Here is a 15505-nt window from a genome sequence, read left to right as displayed (position 1 = left end):
TTAACTGTCACCCCCCATTTTTTAAAATAGGCATGAAAGTGCACTATCCAAACTTAAATTGTTGTAATTTATGAACACTTTGGAATACAGACCTAAGGTTGGTCTCTTTGTAGAGAAGAAAATCAGCAGATTATTGCAAAAGTGGATTTTTTTTTCAAAAAATGTAATTATCAAAAAGTGATAGAAATTTACATTTGCTGTAAAAAAAAAAAAATGCACTATACTAATTTTATTTTATTTTATATATAATAAATATTTTACATAACAGGTTTTACTCTAAAATTGGTATAAAATTAAAGCCTTATGTCTAAATAATATATGTTCCAAATTTGAAGTTGATATGAAAAAAATTGAGGTTCCTGTGAGATTTTATTTAAGGCTTTATACCACAAACAGCCACCGGGTGCCATCCAAATTCCATTGATTTTTTTTTAATGCATTTTTCTGTCACAAATATCTAGATTTCTCTGTCAATATTACTTTTATCTCAAAATATGGAGTCCTGTGACTCAGACCTTTCCAATGATATGTTTTTGTCAAGATTATAAAAAGGTTTGATTCTAAAAGACCGTAATGCATTTTGTAATATGACACTTGACACCACCCACTAAGGGGGAGGAGACCGCCAAAAGATTTTAAAGTACCATTTCCATGGTAATGCAATGTCCGATATGGTTTTCACAGGATGAATCTTGGGGTTCTAAGCTTTCAAATGATATATAATTTATGATGATTACTAAAAGATTTGATAGAGAAAAAGGACAACAAAAAAGAGAGCCAAGCGTTGGTGACAGTTAAGGGCAATGCAAATAGTACATAGACTGGTAGTCTCTAGAAAAAAAGAAAAAAAAAACAAAAGAAAAAGTTCTTCCATAATTTCTCATTGTAATTTCATTTGTGTCTGGCAAGATGGCTTCGCCAGATGCGCTGACAGTTAATATACCTCTTTTATACAGAGGGAGACCATCAGGTTTAATCAAGTAAGTTGTCATGGTGACGTGCTCAGCCTTCCAACAGAGCGCTGAGTTCCTCTAGATGTACAGGAGGAGAATGGACACACTGAGAGACAAAAAGGCAGACGTTTCAGAAATATAGGATTATATTTGACTGACCAGGTGCAAATCATGGGTAACCTAATAAAGGTTTTAACCCCAACAAAATTGTTTGTGTTCTTATGAAATATACTACTGTGCACAACAATTTCAAATAGCTCTTTTCTATTTTAATACATTTTAAAATGTTGTTTATTCCTGTGATGTTAAGGCTGAATATTCAGCATCCTTTACTCCAGTCTTTAGTGTCACACGATCCTTCAGAATTCATTCTAAAATGCTGATTTGCCGCTTTGTACTAGCCATGAATTAACTGAAGTCTCTTGGAATGGGTTGCAGAGCTGCTCATGCAGAGAGTTAGTGTTTGTAGTCCTGGGAAAGACAGTCGCTGTTTGTGTTGTCTAGACAGTAATCTTTTAAAAACAGATTTGTAACTCAGCTGCTGACAACACAGACAGGCTGGCAGCATCAAGGCCACATGCCAGTATCTCTTTTCCTCAGTCTCCCTCACTCACTGCCTTCCACCTTTTTAGATTCTACAAGATTATTCAATCGAAAACACACATGCATAGGCAGCTTGGTAAAACACTTGTGTCTTTCCCTCGTTTGTAGCACCTCTCCATCTCCAATGGAAGTATTCAAGTGGATGCTTCATTCATGCAAACACTGTGGAATGTTCAACCTACCTGCTCCAGAAGCAACATGGAAGTGGGTGAGTTCAAAAATCAAAATGTATTACTTTTGTCTTGCTGTACTAGTTTTAAGAGCACAATTGATATTAGGAATTGTCTCACTGTTCCCTTGTCTCTGTAGGATTTCTTCTGGGTGGGCATGTGACACGCTTGTTCCATGGGCACGACGAGAGCCTCACCATACCAGGATCCGAGCAAAGCCAAGAGCAACAGAGGTGAATCTATCTATCTATATATCTATCTATCTATCTATCTATCTATCTATCTATCTATCGTTCTATCGTTCTGTCGTTCTGTCGTTCTATCTATCGTTCTGTCGTTCGTTCGTTCGATCTATCTATCTATCTATCATCTATCTATCTATCTATCTATCTATCTATCTATCATTCTGTCTTTCTATCTATCTGTTTCTATCATTCTCTTTGTAAGGCCTATAAACCTTCAAAGTTCAAGGCTTTTTGAACTCTTTCAAAGCTTTCAGTAAAGCCCACATCCACAAAGCAAACTTTATATTTCTATTGAACATTCACACACACACACACACACACACACACACACACACACACACACACACACACACACACACACCCTTTGGGTTGCAGTAAACTGCAGTAAATTTTTGATGACCCAGACTTGTTGTTCCTCCTCTGTCTTTTCCAATTATGCCCAAAAGGGTAGTTCAAAGTCAGGTCAGTGAGCAGTGCATCTAATCCATGACTGTTAGAAAATTGAAAAGTTTCCTAATCTTCTGCAAAGGCCTATCAATTGATTAAGCATTAAAATGGTTAACAACTCATATTTAATGGATTGTGTGGAAAATGAAAAAGATGCATACTCACAGGGGAGTCTTTTTCTTGAATTGTAGCTGGAGCGGGAGTCACATCAGATGGGGTCAGCCCTTCCGCCTACGCCATCTCTCCACCGGTCACTACCTGGGCCAGACAGAGGACAATGGCCTGATACTGCTGGACAGAGAGAAGTCTGACACCACTGCAACAGCCTTCTGTTTCCGGTCAAGCAAGGTTTGATCCATTTATTTTAAAGTTGTCCACAGATTAAAGAAATATAAGTTAAACTCAACCGACAGCATTTGCAGCATAATGTTGATTACCACAACTTATTTTGATTGGGTTACATTGAAGTGAATGGGCCATTAGTAAACGTTAAAGTACCCACTGTTTCAATAGTGGAGACACAGTATAGGGTATGTGTTAACACGAATTCTTACGTTTTCTGTATAAAGTTGCATCCAGTTTTAATATTTTATGAAATTATACCCTAGTAAAAAAGTAATATATATAAAATACATTTCATACTAAGTATAGTTCAAATCTATTAACATATTTACTGACATTGCTCGAGACTTACTGCAAAAAAAATTATAATTAAGCTTTATTTGGAGTGCTACTTGTGCACAATGCATATTTCTTATTATTAAACCTAAAATGTGTTTTAATGTCACTACTGATTAGGATTGTATGATCTTTGAATAATATCGGTCTTTAAATGCAAGTTATTTAAAGTGTACCTGAATACTTAGTTCCACTTTAGCACAATCAAACATTTTTGTTGTTAAATTTCCCCCAAAAATGTCCACTGTAAATGCCTCTTCCTGATTTTTACGTTTCTAATTTTTTTTTTGCTAATCAACATTATGACTCAGCTTAACTTATACTGAACCAGTAACATTCCTTAAATTTAATAAAAAAAGAAGTAAATCAGATGAATCAATGACTTTCAGAGCTACACCGCATCAGCAGTTGGACAAATTGGCTTGATTAGATTGTAGCCCTGCTAGTCAGTGCTTAGAGTCTGTAATTGCTACATCTGTTTCTCAATTACTAATCCGCAGTGCATTATTACTGTTTATTGGAGTTTCATTAGCCCTGCTCTGCTGCAAAAAGCAGAGAGGTCACAAACCCAGCTGTCCTACTGTCTATTTTATCTCAGTAACACTTAAAATAGGCTCACAAAATTATTGACTGTGACTGTCCAAACTGAACAGATGACAATAGTTGGCACAGCAAAGGCAGGACTCATGCGATTTGTCTTTCCCTTCGCAGGAAAAGATTGACTCTGGCCCAAAGCGTGATATTGATGGTATGGGGGTCGCAGAGATCAAATACGGCGATTCCGTCTGCTTCATCATGCATGTGTCCACGGGCCTGTGGCTGTCCTACCAGGCGCCTGATGCCAAATCTTCTCGCCTGGGACCACTGAAGAGAAGGGTAAGAGATAGTGTCCTTGTGGTCACGATTACATGATTACAACAACTTTGAATGGCACGTACATCTTTAATGACATCATGTGCTGTAAGTTATGATCCCGTTAAAGATTATGGGGCTCACAGGATGGTCTAATGTTGGCTCAAGCTTAACCGCAGTGGCTTCTGTGTACTGTAGAGTGTAGGATATACGAGGCCATGGTTTAAATGTGATAATGAGGTAGGCATGGTGACAGTGTGTTTTTGGGGAGTGGTCAGGATTACACGTTCACACGGACTGCACATCTTTCCAGCGCTGTGGTATGCAGCTTAAGGCTGGGCTAAAGGCCAGAAGAAGCATGCCACCTTTACGCACAGCCCAGGCAACTTTGGTGACACTCGATTCGATTTTCACTACGAAAATATTGAACCAATCTTTCATTTTTTTTCATTTTTTGTAGTCTACTGGACAGACTCTGCCATTTATGTGAGGAGGAGGTGCCAAGTTGAAGATAAAACCCAAAGACAATCTGTCCAATTGCTATAGAGAAGAACTGATAAACATAGCAATCGTTGACAAGGACACTTTTAGGATGTGCATTAATCACAAAATATTAAGCAATATTTTCAAAATTGTTAATAATAAGAAAAGTTTCTTGACCATTAAATCAGCATATTAGAATATTTTCTGAAGGATCATATGACACTGAAGGCTGCTGAAAATTCAGCTTTGCCATCACAGGAGTGAATTACATTTTTAAGTATATTAAAATATAAAACAGATATGTAAATTTGTGATAATATCTCATAATATTGCTATTTTACCAAAATATTTTTTCAAATAAATACGATATTGATAAACATAAGATACTTTTTAAAAATCTTATCCACTTCAAACTTTTGAACAGTAGTGTATTATAGCAACATTGGTGGTGGATCGATGTGGGATTTAAAATGGCCAGTGCTGATACAGATACAGTATCTGCAGAGCAGAGTGACTGGCATAATCTGATATACTGTGGTGTACAAAATTCTGGGTCCAAATTGAAAATCTGCGATGCAAGATTGAATTAAAACATAAAAAATAAACAAAATTACAAGGTAAAATAAAAAAATTCTGCAGTAATATCTTGGTCAGATTATTATTAAGCAGAAATATTACAAATATGAATACTCTGAAATTGGTTAGAGAAAAAACTTTTATGGTTCGAGATCAGTTCCAAGTCAGCTGTTATACTTGCAGTGAGTGTTAATGTACATTTATGATGTGTGCAGGCTGTCCTGTCTCTTGAGGGCCATATGGATGACGGGCTGACTCTGCAGCTTTGCCAGCACGAGGAGTCCCGGGCAGCTCGCATCATTCGTAACACCACTCGCCTCTTCACTCAGTTCATCAGGTACAGCAGACCCAAAGGCTCAAATGCAGCCTAGTACAATACAAATGTTCGTCCCATCGTAAGCGAGTGCCATTTGGAACAAGAACACTGCAAGACTAGTGCATTATTACATTTCTGATGTTTAGTATTAAAATATTTAAAAGCATCAAATAATTATTGAAATAAATATTTCTAATTTGAATATTATTTTCTTTGTCTCAGGGGTCTGGATGGTTTGAATGGGGAGAAGACTACAGAGGTGACACTGCCTGTGTGTGAAGTGCTGCAGACACTAGACGACCTCATCGTGTACTTCCAGCAGCCTGACTCTGAGCTCGAACATGAGGAGAAACAGAGGCAGCTCCGATCTCTCATCAAGCGCCAAGATCTCTTCAAAGAAGAGGTTAAGTACAGCTCAAATGTGTCATGTTAGACTCATGATCATGGGTGTCGCTAGGCCATTTTTAGGGGGGTTATAGCCCACCTAAAATGACTACTCAGCCCCCCTAAAAATTTTGCTATTAGCTCCATAAACTGTACACGAATTCGTGATCGCCTCAGTCCCCTTTAAATTTCATCTGAAAACGGTGGCAGACTTTGATCGGCTCCTCTCCGTCTTTCAGCGCGTTCTTTTTCAATCCGCAGACCGCGGCCGCGCAGAGCAAGAAACAGAGGACAAGGTGTGTGTTTATCGATAGATTGTTATAATATCTGCATCTGCGCAGTTCTTTGACATAAATACGGTTTAAAAAATATCATGGGGGAGCAATCGGTTCCACATCTATACTGTAAAGTTTTCACTGCGCTCACCCCTCATCACACCACAGCTGTTTCCTCCAGTGAAAATGAAGCACATATGAACGCATACTTTATAAAACAATCATGTTGCCATTTTCATTTGAAAATTTCACTTACAATGTAATACATATTCCAGTGCATGTGGCAAAGAGGTTTGCATACTTGAGCTAAGGAAAGAGGGTTGTACTAGAAATGCAAACAGTAAAATTGTGTGTGTACAGTAAACTGGGGTGTGTGAGATCATGAAGATTTGTATTTGGCTTATTCAGAATCAGAATGAGCTTTATTGCCAAATACACGGTGCTCACGTGTGCTTGCGGATTAATGTAGACACTGACGAGAATGAATGAGCAAAACTCCCGCGGCGAATAGAACAGCTTGCAGTTAATGAAGAGCACTTCTAGATCTGAACAGCACATCTTCAAACCCAGCCTGATTCAGTTATATGTTATACCTGTCTATGCAATACAGTGGGATACAACACTTTTTGGTATATAAGTTTAGTATACCACCCCTATTAGTCAAACATTTTTTTTATTTTATTTATATATATATTATACCCTCATTGGGGGCTGAGCCCCCTTAAAATGAAAATCCTAGAATCGCCCCTGCTCATGATAATAATGCAAATGTACAGGCTGACACTTATTATGATTATTTTAGGGAATGCTAACCCTGGTCTCACACTGCATCGATCGTCTAAACGTGTACAACAGTGCCGCTGAGTTTGAGGAGTTAGCAGGCGAGGAGGCCGGAGAGGCCTGGAAGGACATTCTCAACCTCCTCTATGAGCTTCTGGGTAAGAATGCAATCACATGTCTGCAGCCTTCAGCTGTTCACCGAGGGTGATGATGGAGAGACATGACCGTTATTAGAGGCAGTTAAACGGCTATTCTATTCTTTTATCACCTTGTTGTTGACTCCCAGCCTGATTTATGGAGGGCAAACGTACAGTTAGAAAAAGAGGACCTTGTTCAAGATATTAAAAGTTCAGATCGAAGCAAAATTGCTTTAGAAATCTTATATGAAGACCATTTAATTTCTGCTACTGTTTCAGTTTTTCTCCTGAAGCATTTTTTAATACTACTTCTATATATAGAGTGCTGCAGAAACCAACACAAAAGTTAGCATCATCCTGGTTCCCTTGACAAAAAGCCAATAGGATTTTTTCATTGGCTTTTGGATTATTGCAGAAAATAAACTCTGTGAGAAAAAAGTTTATATTTCTTACTTGTTTTGGTCATCAAGATAATCTTCGCAAATGAACACTTGACCTTTAAAGCCTAAAAACTAACAGTAAAAAGTTAGGCTATAAACAAACTACACCACATATGCATTATTTTAATGTCACCACCATTACGTTTGTGACAACGCTATTTTAAAATCTAGAGGCTGGAAATTTTTGTTGGAATAGTTTGCTTGAATGCGATTATAAGCACAAGGCTGTAAAAGTGTAGATTAGTTTTCCTGTTTGACGTGATGATGTTTAGGGCCAGATTTACTAACAGCTTGTGTAACGGAGGCCAGCGGTCGGTGCTGTGCAGGTAAACCTCACTCCCCTGATCTCAAGAGATGCACTAGCGACTGACGCTAGTGGCTGCAGTCTTTAGCCTAAGTGCAGTTAGTGCATCCGCCTCCCATCCCGGAGACCCGGGTTCGAGACCCACTCGGAACGAGAATGAGGTGTGGCGGTGAGGACCCGGGAGAGAGGGGTTACATTGGTGCCGTGACCCGGATGGGAGTGTGGTTTAGGGGGGTGAGTGTAACGGAGGCCAGCAGTCGGTGCTGTGCAGGTAAACCTCACTCCCCTGATCTCAAGAGACGCACTAGCGACTGACGCTAGTGGCTGCAGTCTTTAGCCTCCTTGTTAGTGCGTCCGCCTCCCATCCCGGAGACCCGGGTTTGAGACCCACTCGGAACGAGAACGAGGTGTGGCGGTGAGGACCCGGGAGAGAGGGGTTACACTTGCACCAGCGCAAACCGTCTTTTGGCGTTAAAATAGTACTGTCAGGATTTTATGGAATTGCGCTCTAACGCTAATTTGCCCTTTTTAGTAAATCTGGCTCTTTATGTTCCTGACATCCTCTGTAGTCCCATTTAGCTAGTTGTTAGAGATGTAAAAATCATGAGTGGGTATTTCTGATATATTTGATATTGTAGACTAAAATATGAAAATATCTTGAGCTTGTTTTAACCACAGACCCATTCAAAAAACACTGGCTTTGGGGCGATGGAACCGGACGAAGTTTTTTAAAATTTTGTTTGAAATGTTAACATCGCATAAGGATCCAGTGAGCGTGAACGCTCTCCTCGGTTCACCTTGACTGGCTCGGCATTTATCAGAGCCCCCATCGAGGCTCGTTCTGAATTTTGCTCGCTCAGAGTCATTGAGGTCACCCGCGAGAGGTGCCATGCTGAGTCTGTCTGGCAACAGTAGCATGATACATTATGCTGGTGACAACAGCCAGTTTTTAACATCTCCATACGGATGCGTTTGCTGCCTCGGGAATCAGCTCTTCTCTGGGTGTTTGGGCTTCAAAACTGCCTAGACAATCTCTCCACAAAGTGCCTTTAGCTCTGGGCTTGAGTTTGATTGATTACTCTATGAAATACAGTCTAGTTTAAGATTACTCCCATTTAGTATTTTTCTCACACCGGAGGTGCATTTATTTCAGAATATCACAACTTAGGTGGGAAACCTCGTGTGAAGGATAGCGAAAGGGATTTGCAGGTGTTAGTGTGAGGTATGTAAGAATAATGGTGTAACATTGAGCTGATTGCCATTGATTTTTGTCCATTAGCCGCTCTGATTCGAGGCAACAGGACCAACTGCACACAGTTCTCTCGCAAGCTGGATTGGCTGGTCAGCAAGCTAGAGCGATTGGAGTCCTCATCAGGTAAATACCACTATACGTCAAATCGGACACATACATTAGCACTGATTACAGAGGCGTTATACATTAACCAGTCTGTCTTACGTAGACATAAACTGAGCGATCAACCATCAGCATCTGCACAGATCAATGATTTTAGCTCAAGCTCTGTGTCACAGCAGTATTACAGATTCATAGCAGCATAGGAGCAGTAGATAATTTTCATTAAAAAATCTATAGTAATTTGCTTAAACAACTCTTTGCAATCTGATTATATAATGCCTTTATCATTCCTTGTGTTTACTGCGATGCAATATTAATAAAGCAATTCTATACAGGCATTTTAGAGGTGCTTCATTGTATCCTAATCGAGAGTCCAGAATCTCTGAACATCATCCAGAAGGCCCACATCAAATCCATTATTTCTCTGCTGTACAAGCATGGACGCAACCACAAGGTCAGCATTTGCTGTTTCTACACACACACACACACACACACACACACACACACAAACACAGATGAGTGTGGAATATAAAGGATGTTGCTGACCATCCAAAGCCTTAAGATGGAAACTAATACCTGCCACCCTGAATACTATAAATATTATATGAAGAGCTGAAAATGCAGTTTTTTCCAGTTCTGTATATAAAGCCTTATATCTATCTTCCATTTAGTGTAAATCTGTATATTTCTGTATTATGGGGAGATACAGACTACCGTTCAAAACTCGACGGTTGGTAAGATTTGTAATGTTTTTGAAACAAGTCTCTTATGCTCACCAAGGCTGCATTTGTTTTGTTTCAAAAAATACATTAAAACTGTTTTCTATTTTAATGCATTTTAAATTTGAATTCTTTCTGTTGTGGCAAAGCTGAATCAGCAGCCTTTACTCCAGTCTTCAGTATCACAAGATCCTTCAGAAATCATTCTAGAAACAGAATTTTTTTGTAACATTAGAAATGTCTTTACCTTTTGATTAGTTAAATTTTCCTGACCTCAAACGTTTGAAAGGTAGTGTAACTTCATATGATCAAAAATTTGCTAATACTTCACAAGGATTTTAGGTAATATGACCATTTGTGCTCTTTTTCCTGGACAGAATTTCTAAACTGCCTAAAATGACTAGGGTTTGGCTTTGTTTTCCTATTGTTTTTCTATCGCTAAAGGTACTGACTGAAAAGTAGTTCGACCAATAGTGTGCAGGCATTGTACATAATCGACCAATCGTGATTTGAGAAGGTGGGATCTACAGAGAACGGTCAAAGCAATGCAAATATGTGTATATAATATACTGCACGAAGACTGTAGAGGACATCAATAGGAAAACAAAGCCAAATCCTGGACATTTTAGGCAATTTTGAAACCCTGGCCAGGACATGTCTGGGAAAAAGAGGACATATGGTCACCCTAGTTTTCGTGGTGCAAAAATTCAGACATTTTAACAAGGGGCAGGTGTCTGTTGGTGTAGACCCTTGCTACTTGACTTGAGAATTCCTCTGTCTTATAAAATGTGGGTCATGTAAACTCGTAAATACATTCTAGGAGCTGCACAGCATGTTATGCTAGCAAACACTCTCAAGTATGCACGTGAGAATATGCAGGCATAAGACTATAAAGTTTTGCATAGGGAAAATGTGCAGTATAAAATCAGTTTAAAGCAATAAAACAACTGCATTACTAAAATGCCTTCTGTACTCCCTTGCAGATTCTAGATGTTCTCTGTTCCCTGTGTGTCTGCAATGGTGTGGCTGTGAGAGCCAATCAGAACTTCATCTGTGACCACCTGCTTCCCAGGAGAGACCTGCTGCTCCAGACACGATTGATCAATGATGTCCAAAGGTAGACAAACCAAAACACGCACACACAACACCCCACCACACACACAAACACAATTTTCTTAATCAGAATGTTTGTTTTTCACTAAAATTACACTACTGTTCAAAAGTTTGGGGTCGGTAAGTTTTTGAAATGTTTGTGAAAAAGTCTATTATGCTAACTAAGGTAGCATTTATTTCACTTGAAAACAGTGAAAGTAATATTGTGAAATATTATTACAATTTTGAATAAATATATAGTTCAGTCATGAACAGTGTTGTGCTAGTTACTCAAAGAATGTAATATATTACTCATTACTAGTTACTAGGGCTGGGTATCGTTCAAAAATGTTCAATACCGATACCTTGACTTCGATATCGGTTCCTGAACAATATGTTTTTCAATACCAATTTTATGAAATCAATTTTAACAACATTACATTATCTAAAAAAAAACTTTGGTTTTATTTTTCAGCTTGTTGATGTTTATACAGACTCAAAGACTCATCTCCTGAGCCATTGCACAAAGGAACAAAATGTAACCAACACAATAAATCAGTGCAAATAGTTTTAATAAAGCTCAAATAGTCTTCAGTTTACACATCTGTTAGGCTACATTTACACTAGTGCGTTCATTTTAAAATTCATAGCTCAGACAGAATCATCATTTCTATTAATTTTCCACTGATGTACTGATGAGCATTAGCAGCTTCCAGCACTGTCTGCCTGTGTTCTCTCTTCCATGATCGCTGCTCTGACTCAGAGGTAACAACATATTTCAGCAACATTATATGGCCAAAACACACATTAGACGGCAATCGGAAGTTATTACAAACACTCGATGGTGAGTTTTGGAACTCCACGCAGCTCCCGCACTACTCTCCATTGGAAAGCAGTTTTGACTGCTTTTATTGTCCTCATTTGTAAGTCGCTTTGGATAAAAGCGTCTGCTAAATGACTAAATGTAATGTAAATGTAAATGAATGACTTCCGGTCTGTCGTTTGTCATTTGTCAGAGATAGTGGAAAGCCAGCTTGAAACGCAGTGGAAACGCCAGTATGACGAGGATGGTTTTCATTTTAAAACAAAAACGCACCAGTGTAAATGTAGCCTCACATCTAAGGGGGCTGGGACGCATTCACACTACAGCCTCATGTGTGAGCCACATCTCTGAGTGTAACCGGTGTAAACTAGTTGGTGTGTTCAACTTGACGCGGACCGACTGTGCAGACCAATAGGTGTATTACAGTACCACAAGAGCTATAGAGAGCAGACTGCTCCGTACGCTTTCGAATCGCTCTCGCGGATGTTAAACACTGATCGATCTGCGCCGCGCCACTTCTAGTCGAACACTAGTGCTGCAGGCTTATTGGCTCACTGACGTTGATGAGATGAACCCCTTTCGAAATTTGGTACCGTACGACGAGACGTTTTTCGATACTCGATGGTATCGAGGCAATTCGGTCGGTGCCTAAAAAGTATCAAACTCGATACCCATCCCTACTAGTTATTCCTTTCAAAAGTAATATTGTTACTTTGCTTATTACTTTCTGGCAACAGTAATTAGTTACACTACTAGTTACATTACTTTTTCTTAATGCCCCACAGAAGTTGTAACTGTGTATCTTCCACATAAAATTCTTCTACAATGTTCCTGACAACATATTTCTGCCTCATCATTTGACTGCCTCATTTCATTTTTTGAGTAAAAATCCACATTGGATCGCAGTCAGAAGTTATTGCAAACACTCAATAGTGATTGATTAGTGACATTCAAGTAGCACCAAAGGGCTACAGGGTGACACGGAGGAGACGAATTGTTGAATAAAGTTGTTATTTTTTTTTCTTTTGCGCACAAAAAGTATTCTTGTAGCTTCGTAAAATTACGGTTGAACCCCTGATGTCACATGGATTATTTTACCGATCTCCTTGCTACGTTTCTGGACCTGGGAACATTTCAGTTGTATTGCTGTCTATGCAGGGTCAGATCAAAAATATCTTAATTTGTGTTCCGAAGATGAACGAAGGTCTTACGGGTTTGAAACGACATGAGGGTGAGTAATTAATGACACTTTAAGGATGTTCTGCCAAAACTTTCAAACTGACGTCATCAGAGAAGTAATGCCATTCCAGAGTGGAATCAGATTTTGATAAAAAATTGCCAAGACACACCCTTTTGTTTCTGTGAATTTACTTGCACGGATTAATTGTTTACCTCAAGACTAACAATGTGCGCTAACAAAGTAAACAGTGTGAATTTTGATTTCATGCAGACTTTAAAACCAAAAAGTATTTGCCAACAGAGTACATAGTTTTTTTTTTTTACAGTCTATATTTTTACTAGACCACAATACAAAAATACAAATAGAATTAAGAAAATGACATTTTTCAATGAACCTGGCAGTCATTGTCAACACACAAACCTTCTCAATGGAATTTTTTGTGCTAATTTTGCTAATAATTGTATGCATTTGATTTATTTTATGATCTTTGTGTTTATTTACAGTATGAGACCCAACATCTTCCTGGGCATGAGTGAGGGCTCGGCACAGTATAAGAAATGGTACTTTGAGCTGATCATCGATCAAGTAGACCACTATGTGACCAGTGAGCCCACCCACCTTCGTGTTGGCTGGGCCACCACCAAAGGCTACGCCCCATATCCTGGGGGTGGAGAGGGCTGGGGAGGAAACGGTGTGGGTGACGATCTTTACTCCTATGGTTTTGATGGGCTTCATCTGTGGTCAGGTACTTTTAAGGCTGTTTTACCCATGTTCCTCACTGCCTGATCTAATATGACATTATGAAAAATGCAAATATGAACATGACTTCATCTAAATAATTTCTGATACTCTTGTTTGACCGTGGTATTCACAAAAATCTACTAAATTGTTATTCTCTCCACATCTGATAGGCCGAATCCCACGGGCCGTGGCCTCTATTAACCAGCACTTGCTGAATTCAGACGATGTTGTGAGCTGCTGTCTGGATCTCGGAGCCCCTAGCATGTCTTTCCGAATTAACGGTCAACCCGTTCAAGGCATGTTTGAAGACTTCAACGTAGATGGCTTCTTCTTTCCCGTCGTCAGTTTCTCAGCAGGGGTCAAGTGAGTTTCTCTAATATAAAGTACCCTACATGGAGTAAGAGTTTTACATAAATAGCAAGTAGGAATATGGTTAGATTTAGCATACATACATTTTAATATTAATGAGGACAACATCCTGTAGCAATCGTTCAACATGTTTTTCTACAGTTTTTACTTTGAGCGTAGCACTTCTGCAGTGATTGTACAGGAGTTGTGCTATGTGACAAATGAACCCTTTCTTCTTTTGCGCTGTATCCGCCCCCAAAGCACTTTATGTTCAATCAACAGAGACAGGCCATTACTCACTTGACTTCTCAACCAACTCCAAACAAATTAAGTAGCACCAAGACATTTTTTGGACAACCCAGTGTTGCTATTAGGATTAATCAAGTAATTGATCATGAGTTTAAATGGCTTTTTCATGTTTTTTCTCTGAAGGGTCCGTTTCTTGTTGGGTGGACGCCATGGAGACTTTAAGTTCCTGCCTCCAGCAGGCTATGCACCATGTTATGAAGCCCTGCTCCCCAAAGAAAAGATGCGTGTGGAGCCTGTGAAGGAGTATAAAAGAGACCTGGAGGGAGTGAGAGATCTGCTGGGCACCACGAAGTTCCTGTCCCAGGCTTCCTTCATTCCTGTTCCTGTTAACACCAGCCAGGTGAGATGATATCAGTAACTCACTATGTAATTCACTGTGTTTTTACACTCTATTCTACCTGTTCTGTTATGCTTGTATGCATTATTGCTTTTTGCAGTTTTAAAAATATGATAAATTGTATTAATTGTATTATTATTATTATTATTATTATTATTATTATTATTATTATTATTATTATTATTATTACTTTAGTGTTTTTTTATTTTACAATTAAATATTACAAAAGTAACAATTCTTATATTGTTTACAATTTTTAATAATTGTTTTACTGTTATTTGATATATGCTGTTCAAATCTTAAATAATATATGAGGCTTTGCATTTGTTGTTCTTATTTTGTTGTCTTGTAATCCAGATTGTCCTGCCTCCACATCTTGAAAATGTGCGGGACAAGTTAGCTGAGAACATCCATGAGCTCTGGGGCATGAACAAAATAGAGCTTGGCTGGATGCATGGCAAGGTAAGAAAACATTTAAGGGGACACTATAAAAATACTAAACAGCATGATCAGAATTTCTCAGCAAAAACACGATCATCTCTGTATGACACAAGCACTGATATCAGGATAATTTCTGCTGTGCGACTTTAACTACTGGAGGAACCCAGAGGAGGATAATTGAAAATGTCAACCTAAATTGAGAGTCCTTGGGTGCAGATTAAATGAATATTTAAGCATCCCAAGTAACAACAGCAGATGGGGATGCAGATCTCATTTTCAGATAGTAAGGGCAAAAGGAAGCTACTTTGATCCGGTTTTATGCCTTCCACTGATCGCTGCATGAGAGCAACTCCAGAAATTGCAGAGCACAATGGAAAAGCACTCTGATGACAGAGCTTTGCAGTATCACAGTAGTTAAGACAACCTTAATGAGCAGCATACTGTCCAAGAGCTTGCCAGAAAAATGAATTATGGTTGAGTGCTGCCGTTACTCCTGAGGCCGGATCTTAGCATTTATT

The 15505-nt window shown here is 38.9% G+C and overlaps 1 protein-coding gene across 1 annotated transcript in view; it reads left to right on the top strand.

The window, feature by feature from the left end:
• The window catches only part of LOC107671773 (ryanodine receptor 3-like), a 62624-nt gene that overhangs the window by 613 nt on the left and 46506 nt on the right, over positions 1-15505 (top strand). The window contains exons 2-15 of the mRNA XM_016464733.1: positions 1665-1764; positions 1866-1959; positions 2610-2766; positions 3808-3972; positions 5223-5344; positions 5546-5726; positions 6785-6920; positions 8923-9018; positions 9333-9451; positions 10700-10833; positions 13315-13556; positions 13723-13915; positions 14333-14549; positions 14904-15008. Of these exons, the coding sequence (XP_016320219.1) occupies positions 1665-1764; positions 1866-1959; positions 2610-2766; positions 3808-3972; positions 5223-5344; positions 5546-5726; positions 6785-6920; positions 8923-9018; positions 9333-9451; positions 10700-10833; positions 13315-13556; positions 13723-13915; positions 14333-14549; positions 14904-15008 (2061 nt within the window). The remainder of the gene's footprint in view (positions 1-1664; positions 1765-1865; positions 1960-2609; positions 2767-3807; positions 3973-5222; positions 5345-5545; positions 5727-6784; positions 6921-8922; positions 9019-9332; positions 9452-10699; positions 10834-13314; positions 13557-13722; positions 13916-14332; positions 14550-14903; positions 15009-15505) is intronic.

This window comes from Sinocyclocheilus anshuiensis, unplaced genomic scaffold, assembly GCF_001515605.1.
Source record: "Sinocyclocheilus anshuiensis isolate Anshui unplaced genomic scaffold, SAMN03320099.WGS_v1.1 scaffold148, whole genome shotgun sequence".
In the NCBI taxonomy this organism is placed as follows: domain Eukaryota; kingdom Metazoa; phylum Chordata; class Actinopteri; order Cypriniformes; family Cyprinidae; genus Sinocyclocheilus; species Sinocyclocheilus anshuiensis.
This window is presented reverse-complemented; position numbering and strand designations above follow the sequence as displayed.